This window comes from Oryzias melastigma, linkage group LG17 (genome assembly GCF_002922805.2).
Source record: "Oryzias melastigma strain HK-1 linkage group LG17, ASM292280v2, whole genome shotgun sequence".
Lineage (NCBI taxonomy): Eukaryota > Metazoa > Chordata > Actinopteri > Beloniformes > Adrianichthyidae > Oryzias > Oryzias melastigma.
The window spans coordinates 23,735,134-23,746,560 of NC_050528.1; the positions used below are offsets into that span (position 1 = coordinate 23,735,134).

At 37.9% G+C, this 11,427-nt stretch overlaps 3 protein-coding genes across 3 annotated transcripts in view; all 3 read right to left on the bottom strand.

The window, feature by feature from the left end:
- cdc73 (cell division cycle 73, Paf1/RNA polymerase II complex component, homolog (S. cerevisiae)) overlaps window positions 1-2,047 on the bottom strand; it is a gene marked incomplete at its 3' end in the record, with an annotated part of 23,609 nt that extends 21,562 nt beyond the window's left edge. Inside the window, exons 1-3 of the mRNA XM_024274327.2 lie at window positions 1,855-2,047; window positions 1,164-1,269; window positions 698-767 (exon numbers count right to left, since the gene is read on the bottom strand). Coding sequence (XP_024130095.1) covers window positions 698-767; window positions 1,164-1,269; window positions 1,855-1,985 — 307 coding nt within the window. The remainder of the gene's footprint in view (window positions 1-697; window positions 768-1,163; window positions 1,270-1,854) is intronic.
- A 59-nt stretch (window positions 2,048-2,106) lies between these two features.
- ro60 (Ro60, Y RNA binding protein) lies at window positions 2,107-8,531 on the bottom strand. The gene is made up of 9 exons (XM_024273287.2): window positions 8,376-8,531; window positions 7,151-7,736; window positions 6,499-6,719; window positions 6,006-6,152; window positions 5,782-5,919; window positions 5,539-5,679; window positions 4,319-4,435; window positions 4,085-4,231; window positions 2,107-3,341 (listed from the first exon to the last, which is right to left on the bottom strand). The coding sequence occupies exons 2-9, from the start codon at window positions 7,725-7,727 to the stop codon at window positions 3,189-3,191; spliced, it is 1,641 nt and encodes a 546-aa protein (XP_024129055.1). The 5' UTR covers window positions 7,728-7,736; window positions 8,376-8,531; the 3' UTR covers window positions 2,107-3,188.
- Window positions 8,532-9,020: 489 nt separating this feature from the next.
- LOC112147553 (regulator of G-protein signaling 21) lies at window positions 9,021-11,421 on the bottom strand. Its single transcript, XM_024274053.2, has 5 exons — window positions 11,202-11,421; window positions 11,024-11,092; window positions 10,866-10,927; window positions 10,611-10,777; window positions 9,021-10,514 (listed from the first exon to the last, which is right to left on the bottom strand). Exons 1-5 carry the CDS (start codon window positions 11,252-11,254, stop codon window positions 10,236-10,238), a joined length of 630 nt encoding a protein of 209 aa, XP_024129821.1. The 5' UTR covers window positions 11,255-11,421; the 3' UTR covers window positions 9,021-10,235.
- Between the last annotated feature and the right edge of the window lie 6 nt (window positions 11,422-11,427).

Genomic DNA, 11,427 nt, shown 5'->3' on the forward strand with positions numbered 1-11,427 from the left:
ATTTTCTGATGATAACCAAAAAGTTTTTTCCCCAGATTTTTTTAGATTCATGTAATAATGTATTTTTGATGATAATCAAAGAGCATTTTATAAACTGCTACATATAAATGTTTTCTGATGACAATCATTAAACTATCGATTAGTTTTGCTTGATCAGGAATGTGTAGCAACTGGATTAATGTAATAATGTGTTCTGATAATAATCAGTAAGTATTACATATACATGATAAATAATCTGCACCTAATTCAATAACAACCAGATTATGGCAACTGTGCCAAACATAAGAAATAACTCAATAGGGGTGTGATTTTATAGACATTTGCTTCTTTCCATTCCCTTTCAAGCAACAAATCAAACTCTACTTAGATTTAATTGGAAATCAATATATTTAATTAATCTAATGTGACGTGTGTATACTTAACACTTTACTGCAAAAAAGGTCTATTTTTGATCATGAGTTAATGCACTGTCAACATCTAATATCTATGATTTTTCTTTATGTTCTAATTAATGAAATGGTTTAGAAATGTTTGTGTTTTGTAATCTTTAATGCAGCATTTACTTATTTTTAATGCTTCAAAATAATCAACAAAAATAAACTTATGTTTTCGCTCAGCTGAACAACACCCCAATTGTTAGCACAAACATGGGATAAAATGAACCAATAACATGTAGGAAGCTTTATTCAGTACTTACAACTCTCTCCATTGAGGTACGATAGCAAACCCTTTCGATCCGGTCGTCTGACAACTGGGATGTTTTCTGTCTATAAACAACATAGTCCAGGTCAGTGAAGGAACCTTCAAAATATTGTGCAACCCTAATTTCTGTACCGAGGTCTAGAAAAGTCTGATGATCTTACAAAGAGAAATTAATGCAAGATGTAGCTTACTTTGCAATAAATAAAACATTAATGAATACGCAAATGAATTGTAAGACTTCATACTTGAAAGTATTTCAAGTGTACCACATTGATTTTGAACTATTTTGAGCAAGCAAGTGATATTTCTGTTAAGAAATATTGAACATATGTAAACCAAATAAAAAAAAAACACATTTTGTGGGGTTTTATTTGCAGAGCATAATGCATAAAACAGGAAGGTAATTTCCCTAAAAAAATAAAATAAAAACACTAATCTGTATAAAGAGAGGCTTTACTTACTGCAGCTCTTCTGACATAAGACGAATGCGGCAGATGTACATTGTTGAGCAAGAACAGGATCGAGTCCAATGTGTAGTACTCTTTTGGCTGTCCCTCTTTGCCCGTTCTAAATGTGGGAATTAAACCATAAAACGTGTCAGAGATTGGGATTAAGCGTTTGAAGATGATCGACACATGTGCACGGAGTATGCATGATTCCGCAAAGGTCCACAAAGCGGAAGGTCAGGTCTTACAGGGGTACTTAATGTGCCTCTGCTGCCAAAAGACCAACTTTACACGAACTATGATGAGCTGCAAGGGAATATATTTGTTGCAGCTGCTTTTCATTTTTTTAATCGCAAATAAAACTGGGGAAGACTTGATAGAACAAACTCAGTGAGGGTGAGGAGTTGACGTCGCTAGCATCAAACTACTAAACCAAGTTTGGCCATGCGGATTTTACTGTTGACACTTGTGAACTAGAAATATCTTTACTGACTGACACACACTGGGATACTCCAAATAAGCTTTACGCATTAAATCATAAAAGTCAAAGTATCACAGTGACGTTAAAAATGAGCACTTTTAGTTTTATAACAGCTGCGAGGACGAGAGTTGTGTTAGCATTTTAGCACCTAGCAAGCTTCTCGTTGTTGCAGCTTAGCAGCGGGCCTACAGGATCCATGTAAACACGAGATTTTAAGTTACTTACCCCCAGATTATGTAGTTGGTCTTGACATTTTTCGGCCAAGAAAACTCCCCAAATATCACCTCATCTCCTTTGGCAACTATTTCTTTTTTCTGGATGTTGTACTGACGAAGAACACTCAACACATCCGCCATCTTCACTCGTCTTAAACTATTGCATTAGCAAGGCCCCCACTTATCAACATCGTGCTGCCCCGCAAGATGCCTGTCCAATATTCCCAGAAAAAATAAACAAATAAATAAAAACAGGGTTACGGTGGCGCAGCAAAATGTTTATTGTGGATGTGGCGACACATGAACAATTAGGTACTTGCTAAAACAGAATTATGAGCCATAAAATGTGGTGAAAACGAAGCTGAAACAAAAATCTTATAAAAACTACTAGTGAGCAGCATACAGATGACTACAAATGGAATTTTGAGCATTTGAACATATGCTCACGTTTAATTGCAAATGATAAAAAAAAATCTAAACTAACATGATTTAAAATTAAATTGTTACTAAATTCAACAGTGATTTGAAGTTAAATTCACATTAAGGAAATGTTTAGAGTGGAAAGAAAATGATGAAGAAACAGCATTGTGATTCATAAAAGTACTTCAGCTTTCATCAACTTGAATGATGTATGCCAGTTTTTGCATAATCTTATGAATAAAACAGCTTTGTTATTAGTTGCAACAGATGTTTCAAAGTAAACAGTTGTCTGGTTGAAGAGTAATACTGACAGTATGATGCTAAACAGCAGTGATCTAAATAATGAAGGATCACATTGAGGTTACCTGGCTCTTTCCATATAAAAAAAAGTTTAACCAGATAAAAACTAATACGAGTTACATTGAAACAACCTAAAATGTAACCAGATGGTGACAAAACTATTAAAAAAAACCAAAAGGGAAGTTTATTTATACCAAGAATCCTGAATGTTTATAACACTAAGATGATTTGACTAAAAGAATAGCCAGCTATTCCTGACTTTTGCTGTTGTTTTACGCATTTGTTAACTTATATAAATTGCTACATAAAATAGAAAGAAAGCTTTGGAATTTGAAATGCTCCCACTTTTTGTCAAACCTCCTACAATCATACTGCTAATCATATTTTTTGGACCCAGATTGACCCACAAACAATCTTCTTTTTTGTGCTGATGACCGAGTGAAGTCATTATCTTGTGTAAAACACATTTTCCACATTAGTCTCAGAGTGTAGTCCAGCCTGCTGGACTTGGTCTCAACTGTCATTGGGGACAAAATGCAGAAGGAGGAACTGTAAATCCAGACAGCGTAACCCATAATGTCCACTTCTTGTCTTTTGAGTCTCACATTTTTAACAGAGCGTTTGTCAGATCAGGTCCTGGGAAAAGTTGCGAATGACGGTTAAAGCTCCGAGGTCGAAGCCGCACATGCTCAGAAAGCCCCGGTCTCCAGTTTCTGTGATGGCAGGTAAAGAGGATGTCAGCCCACACACCACCAGCTTGGAGTGGGCACCTGTTGTCTGCAGAGAACAAAAACAACTGTTGGACTTTTGCAAAAAGCTTGTTTTGTTCAAGGTGATGCCTTTTTTTGTTATGCCTATTTGACCTCTTTCATCAATTGGAACCGTTATTTTTTTTTTAAAAACACACCTATAAAGTTGCAGGAGAAAATATATGAACCCTTTAAAGATACCGTTACTTGGTTTTATGCATAAGCTGGACACATGACTGTTCAATAAAAACATGAAAATATATTTTAGTGTGATTTAAGCAATGTTTTTCTGCAACATTTTGATTTATCATGGATTTAAAAAAAAAAAACTAATAAATTAATTTCATTCAGGAATTGAGATACTCTCATAGGGTTCACATACTTTCTCTTGGAACTGTACATGTCTGTAAGCAAAAAAGGGGTTTTACTACTTCTGTACATTTGCTTTATTTGTTACATGCAGAAAAGGTTTTATAAACTTTTAAAAGTGAAGATATTTGTGTATTTCTTAAAAAAAAACACTCCTTTGATTCATTAATACAATGTTTTGTCAGCCTCTGTTATCATAAAATTAGCATTACCTACTGAAAATAACTTCAAAATTATGCTTTTATTGGATTTTATTAAATGATGAACAAATAAATAATACTATAAAAAATATATGTATTTTCCTCACAATTCATTGAATATTTTTTATATTTTGAAGAGATACATTTAGCTCAGTAGAAAGCTTTGTTTCAGGACAAAAGACAAAACCTCGTCAGGTCTTACTTCTCTGTATTTCTTCAGAGACTCCACCGGACTGGCTGTAAGCGTCTCCAGGGGGTTGTTGGTGAGAATAATAAACACATCTACACACTTCCCGTTCTCTGTGGCCCATGTGATGGGAAGAGAGCAGTCTGTCTTCCTAGTGGAGTTCTGGAACATGAAGATGGGTTTCAGATTAAATGGATTTGACATACCGAGGTTTTTTACTTTTATTTGTTCGAAGTTAACAAATCTTACCGTGTCTAATTTGGCAGTTACTTCTGCGAGAGTCATCTGAGGTGAGAGAGGACATGGAACCACAGTGCCGTCAGAGAAGACCAGCACATGCGTGTCTGCCTCAGTCCTTACAAAGATCTGTGTCCAAGAGCGATACAAAAAGCTAGTTTTTACAAACAATTTTAAAAATAAAATATTCCAAGTGGGCTGCACGGTGGCGCAGTGGTTAGCGCTCTCGCCTCACAGCGAGAAGGCCCCGGTTTGAATCCCGGCTGGGACCTTTCTGTGTGGAGTTTGCATGTTCTCCCCGTGCATGCGTGGGTTTTCACCGGGGACTCCGGCTTCCTCCCACCGTCCAAAAACATGCTTCATAGGTCAATTGGTGACTCTAAATTGCCCCTAGGTGTGAATGTGAGAGTGAATGTGTGTGTGATTGAGGCCCTGCGACAGACTGGCGACCTGTCCAGGGTGTACCCCGCCTTCGCCCTTCAGTAGCCGGGATAGGCTCCGGCACCCCCGCGACCCCGAAAGGGACACAGCGGTCAAGAAAATGGATGGATGGATGAAAATATTCCAAGTATAGTAAATTATCTTGGGGGGAGGGGGTGATTTCTCTTAGCAACTAAAACTATTATGGGACCAGATCATGAAAGCATGGGAAGAATTTTAAAGCAATCTGCAGTATGTATCAACAAAGCAAGACCTTTACCCAGGATTCCCCCAAAGGAGGGGCGGTCTGAGGCTTGCTTGTGGGAACAGCTGTTCATAGTTCAACCTGAACACACAGCAGAGTCCTCCAACAGCCAAATGATGGCCTCAGCACTTACTTCTGTGAGGGTTTAGTGACTTTAGCACAAAAGGTGTTTATATCATTTATTACTGGACCTAAAAATCTTATTACTGGACCTAAAAATCATCAAGTCTTTCTTTTGTCAGTTTCAGATGATGAAAAAATAAAGACCTACATGGATCTATTTGTCTACATATGGATACATTAGAAAAGAGCAGGTAGTGTCTACGTCACAAATACGCTTCATTTCCAACTGCATTTTCCGTCTCCTCTTAATTCACAATGATTTGAATAAAGAAATACTGAGCAATTCAATTTAAAGCGTACATTTCTGTAAATATGTCCTCCATCGTAATAAAATTGCCACAAGAACACGTTAAAAACACCAAAATCACAATTTTCATTGGAGTGCGTCTTTAAAAGCATCCATACACCTGTCCTAAAATCTCACCGTGGTTATGGCGGCAGCAGTAGGAGTGACTGGAGTGTTGACGGCGGTTCCCAGGATGATTTCGATCAATGACATGCTCACATCTACCGCATGTCGTTGATCTACCGCCACTAAAAAGCGTTTACCAACAGGTTCCACATTCTAAGGACATAAGAAAAAATTTTTGTGTCATTTAAGCCGCTGCTGTTTTTTTTTTTTTTTCTTTCAAAGAGGCTCAAAAAGTGTGGAAAAAAAAAGACTTACCATAAAACTGCTGTAAAAGGCAGATTCCAAAGCTTTTAGGATGCTATTGTTTGGTTCCCATTTTGTTCTGCCCTGATAGCCTTGACCTCTTTTGTAGTTTTCCATTGCCAAAAATATACTGAATGGATGGATCTTTGCCTGGTGGTTTTGAAAAAAAATGTAAAAAGTTTTAAATCCCCATTCACGTGTAATTAAAACCACATTAGTAAAAGTTTGTTTGGAACCTTCATTAGAGTGTCCTCGCTCCGGATTCGTTCACATAAAGATTGGGTTGTGGAACTTCCCGGCTCCAGGACTTCGTTTGCCGTCAACCTCCCCAGAATCTTCAGCACTGAATGGAGAGGCATGTCCTTCAGCAAAGCTTTCCATACCTGCAGAATAGATGCAGCAACATCAGTGTTTCAAATTACATCCAAAAAGAAAAAAAAATCTGCAACAAACAAAATGCAGCTAAAAGTATTTTATATTAAAGGATTAAAATTAAAATAATTGTTGAAACTAAAAGGGAAAAATAAAAAACTTCCACAAACTATCAAAATATAGTAAAAAAATGCTTAGACACCAAGAGATGTAGTAAAAAACAAATAAAATTAAATGAAATAAAGTGCAAATTTTCCATGTAATATTCTAGCAAAATTAAGATATACTGAAACAGAGATTTATCTGCAAATATCCCAGATTAAACACAGCGACATCCAACATGTAAAAGCGTCTGACCTGCTTGGATTGCAGATGCTGTGTCAGCAGTTGCTCCATCTCCAGCTTGTGCTCTCCTATTAGATGAATGACCTCCGTTTCATCACAACTGTGCTTCACCTTCTCTACCGCTTCCAGGTACGACAGCACCTTGACCACCTCCTCAGAGTTTTCTTTGTCTGCATAGAAGGCCTGAACCTCCGTCCATCCTTTTGTTACATATTTGCTGATCAGGGCAACAGCTGCAAACAAGGAAAGACATTATAACCATTTAAAAGCAGGCTCATTATAAACCGACAAATAGACAAGTGAAACATTTCAATGGTTAGAAAGTGAACAATGATTTAAACAAACATTTCAGGCCACATGATCCAATCACATGACCAGAAATTGGGGTCAATCACATAGATTCAACCCGATCCAAATTGGATGTTGTATCCCGATCAACGATTGGATATTTACTTTATTACTATTATGACCAGTGCTTTATATTTTAAGCTCATTATTTAAAATAAATGCCTCAGTAGAAGTCTCCATATCGTGAATTTTTTAATGTGTTGTAAAAGTATGGGAATCAACAGATGCTTAAACGATCTGGAATCCGATCAGGACATCCCTTTGTGTAACCATTCTACACCAACTAAACATGAAATGAGAGTTCTTGTAATCTCACCTTCTTTGGATGGTTTGGTGTGAGACAGTCTGAGCAGATCTTTGTGTGACCAGCCTTCTCTCTGCTTACATCGAGTCACAGCTGCAGCTAGAGCCATGGGGTCTTGCTTATTATACCAGTCTGACACCGCCGTCCTCAGGGCACGTCCCCAGATCCCACAATTCATCCCTTCCCTGAGTTCCTTTTTGTACTGGACAACTGCAAACAAATGGGCAGGGTCCCGGCAAAGCTCCTTCAGGGCTTTGAACGCCGCCTCTCGGGTCTTTCGCTTAGAGTGCTGGGAGCATAAAGCCAAGGCAAAAAAAGAGGGGTCCAATCGGACCGCCCGCTCCTCCTGCATAAACCTTCTGATCTCCTCCACCACCTCAGCACCATCCTCCTCCTCTTGAAGTAAGGAGAGCAGGGCCTCTGCATTGTTCAAGCTGATACGACTCTTGTCTCTGGCGGTGAAGACATTTCCCTCTGAGCCGTAGCAGAGGAAGCGTCTCAGTCTGGTTTTGACCGTGATCTCCCATGGATCCCCGGTACCTGTTGCGTTCAGGGTCAGGTTGCTTGGAGAGCTTGCCGATGCCTCCATTGAGAAGATCTGGAGAAAGTGGTAATGGTAAACTAAGATGGAGTAAACTGAAACAGAGCATAGGATTTCACAGGAAGTTGGAGATTTGATTTGATTTTGGTGGGGATCAAACACCGCACGAACGCAGATGACAAACTCGACCAGCAACATTTCTTTACTGGTGGCTTCAGCCGCTGACAGAAATAGACTAAAGCCGATTAGTGAACATGATGATAGGCAGAAGAAAGCAAGACTCATCTGTTACTGAGATGATACAGACCAGAGTGATTTGCATGTTCGAACCAGTTTGATAAATTCTCCAGCTACGACTTGACCAAACTAGTTAAGCTAGTCCCCCGCTCAGCCAAGTTTGCTAACATTATGAGTAAAGTTATCTTCAAAAAAGCAAAATAATAATGCTGTTGTATTATTAAACAAGTAACACATATCGTATAGTATTTTCAGCAGTAATTTAACAACACGACTTTGTTATTTGTTTCTAACCAAATTTATAACTTCAGAGATTTGGTCTCGTTAACTCCAGAATGAACGACTACTTTACGTAGTGCAGCTGCCCGCTGACAAAAATGATCAGTTTCACAGCCAAGATATTCTTTCTGCTACCAGTCCAAATGTGTACCGTCTAATATGACATAAACATGGACGTACCGCTGAAAAAAATGCAAAGGAATGAAGTTAGAATGTGGAATAGTTCAGCGAGGCCTCCAGATGGAGCGGCTGAGTTTAGGAGCAGCGCCGCGCAGTGGATGCTGGGGCATGGTCAAGTCTACGCAGGCGCAGAAGGTTCATCCGGTAATGTCGCTAGGAACTCTGGGATTTGAATTTTGTGAATTATTTTCCCCTCCACAATGTTCGTAAAGAACTCCACAATACCCTTCTGGCATTAGTGCTTGAATTGATTTGTTTATATGATTAAAAAAGATTGAACTCCATACAATAATATGCAATAATACAAATAGCGTCTAACTTATACTAAATTAATGCATAATTATATTTTTTCACTACCTTCATGATTTTTTAGAATCTCGTCTTAAAAAAACATTTATTATTTGAAGCTTATTCCGCAAAGAATTATGCCCATTGTATTTGCATTTTCTCAGAAAGTAATCTTTCTTTTTAATTGCAAAGTACAAGTAGAAATAGTTTAAATATAATTCTTTTTAATTTCCGATTGCAATAAAAAAAAGGATTAATTTTATGTTCTTATTGGTACATTTTTCCTTGACTTCCTCTGTAAATGATTTGGGTAGAAAGCTAAAACTTCTCTTTTTGTAACAAATGTTTTGAAATTGATTTTTTTTTTAATTATTTCTTACAATTGCATGTATTGCATTTTCTGATCCTCTTCAACACTTGATATCCAAACAGATCCCAGTTGCAGATATAAAACCAGAAAATGTATTATTGTAAAACAGTATTTTTAATATGATGTGCTAATAAATTCAGTAATTATGTAAGTAAATTGTTTTAATCTACAAAAATATATACTTAAAGTGTAAACACAACTTTGTTGTTTTTCACTTTTATTAAAAGTGCACAGGAAGTAAAATACTGTGCATTTTCTCAAGACATCAATGCACTATATTCATCTAGCAAACTTTTAGATGGAAATGTTGTCACCACTGTGCTTTTATTTATTTATTTTTCTATTTTCCATTTTATCCCCAGGTTTAACTCTCAGCTATCCTCCAGATTGATTTTTGATATTCAACCAATACTGATAAATAACAACAGAAAGAGAAGTAACAAACATATAAGAGGAAGAAAAACAACATGAAACAGTGAAAACAATCAAAAATAACTATTTAGCTGCCACTTGCTTCTCCATTCTTTAAAGATATACCTACATGTTGAAACCATCATAATGGGAAAGTTAGCATAAACTTTGCAGTACATTTTTTCCCCCTGTAGCTGGCCCATGTACTCTGAATCTTCACTTACAACACTTTGCTTTTTGAAAAGCAATCAGACTTCCTTAACAAACTGTGCACTTTACTTAGAATAGAAAAGAGCTGGTGCAAAAACAAATAATACGTTTTAAATTTGTACTTTACATGAAGCAAAACTTTTATTTTATCAATGGCACATCATGTACATTCTCTATAATTCTACAGTATTGATCTACAATACATGAAACTAAAGCATTTGGTCAAGATTTCTTTTTGCCTGTACTTCCCCTGAGTCACCACTAGATGGCACACGCAATCAACTGTAAGGTCACAAACATGGAGTTTCACTTCAGCAACAAAACAAATAACATACATATTTATAAAAATATATTATTCATAAATAGCATTTCAGTCAAAAACCAGCTCTGCTTTAATGTGCATTTCCAATGGAACATATTGATAAGAAGAAGTGTACTTTTCAGTTAAGATCTTCACAGGTACTTTTTAAAATTTTGGTGATGTCCAGTTATCTCTTGTTGGGCTGAGTTATGGTACATGCATGTCAGCAGCACCACATCTGCCTGTGTGACACTTCACACGATTAACTGCTCACACAAAGTCAGTCCTCGTGCCAGAGCAGAAGGCCATCCCGCAGCCTGTCCACGTCCAGCTCATCCCCAGCTGACTTGATCCTCATGGCTGTGCGGTGTTTCCGAAGGCCCTTTGGTTTAGAGGCAGCACCAGTGAGAACTTTGTAATGCTCGGACTGCAAAAAGCGCGAGAAGGAGTCATTCTCCATCAGGGTGAAGATTTTCTTCTGAGCCACAACAAAGCAGGACGGACCTGGCTGCTGCAAACTCTGGAAGATGACTTTGGTTGTGTGGAAATCTAGATTTACCTGCAAAGAGACCAGAAATACATACTGAACATGCCGTTTTTTATTAATCTAACATGATGCACAACACTTGCACCCTCCATAGTCATTTAGTCTTACTTGTTTAGGGGAGTCATCCCTGATGAACTCTTCGTAAATCTTTGCTGCTTTCTTCTTCCGTTCCTCTGGACGCTGGAGAGTTTGGAAATTTTGGCAGGCGAGCAAAAAGTCCAGGTTTTCCTCACAAAACTCGGACTTCAGAAATTCCCGGAACGCTTTTTGGCCACCTTTCACAACAACAAAATCATGATTAAAAAGCAGCGGTGAGCAACCACAGCATTTGTTGTGTGCTGCTTGAAAGCAGATGGAAATTACTTTTCTTTGAAAGGAGTGTCTCCAGGGATTTTCCCAGTAGGGTTGTTTCATTTGTTTTTTGCCTGAAAGCGAAAAAAAAGACGATTTTTGTGATTTTCTCTACTATGAAAGAAAACAGTAGAATATTAGTATGCAGAAAGAACAGATGGAAAAAGCACCAGCTGATTTTCTTCCACTGTAATGGACTCTGCATGAAGATATGCACTCTGGATTTCCATGCTGCGTTCCTGCAAAAGTGGAAAAACAGTCGGAGTATTAAAACAGGCAAAGCAGCCCCGTGTGCATGAAATCAACAGCTTTCAGTTTTGTTTTGCAAATGAAATATGAAACACTTACAGTCGCTTTGTGCCCTTGAGGTCCATTTGTGACAACTTGGAGGTTCCATTCATTGTTAAGCCGAATTACATTATTACTACTTTGAATTATTAATAAAATGGATTGCTGTGCAAGAAAATTCCCAGCAGAGCGTCCTCTGAATTCCAGGTTCTCAGCCTCCTCGCTGTCTGCTAGCTCCTCACTGGCTGAGGATGGGGTCAGAATGGAGTCTGGGGTGTGATGGCAT

Bases quoted from the DNA above. Each gene is read 5' to 3' on its own strand.
- ro60 (XM_024273287.2), bottom strand. From the start codon at position 7,727: ATGGAGGCATCGGCAAGCTCTCCAAGCAACCTGACCCTGAACGCAACA. The intron at 6,720-7,150 runs GTGAGATTACAA...CCTTGTTTGCAG, and splicing joins CACCAAACCATCCAAAGAAG to CTGTTGCCCTGATCAGCAAA. The intron at 5,920-6,005 runs GTTCCAAACAAA...CAAAACCACCAG, and splicing joins GCGAGGACACTCTAATGAAG to GCAAAGATCCATCCATTCAG.
- LOC112147553 (XM_024274053.2), bottom strand. From the start codon at position 11,254: ATGAATGGAACCTCCAAGTTGTCACAAATGGACCTCAAGGGCACAAAG. The intron at 10,778-10,865 runs GTAATTTCCATC...TTGTTGTGAAAG, and splicing joins GACACTCCTTTCAAAGAAAA to GTGGCCAAAAAGCGTTCCGG. The intron at 10,515-10,610 runs GTAAGACTAAAT...GTCTCTTTGCAG, and splicing joins GGGATGACTCCCCTAAACAA to GTAAATCTAGATTTCCACAC.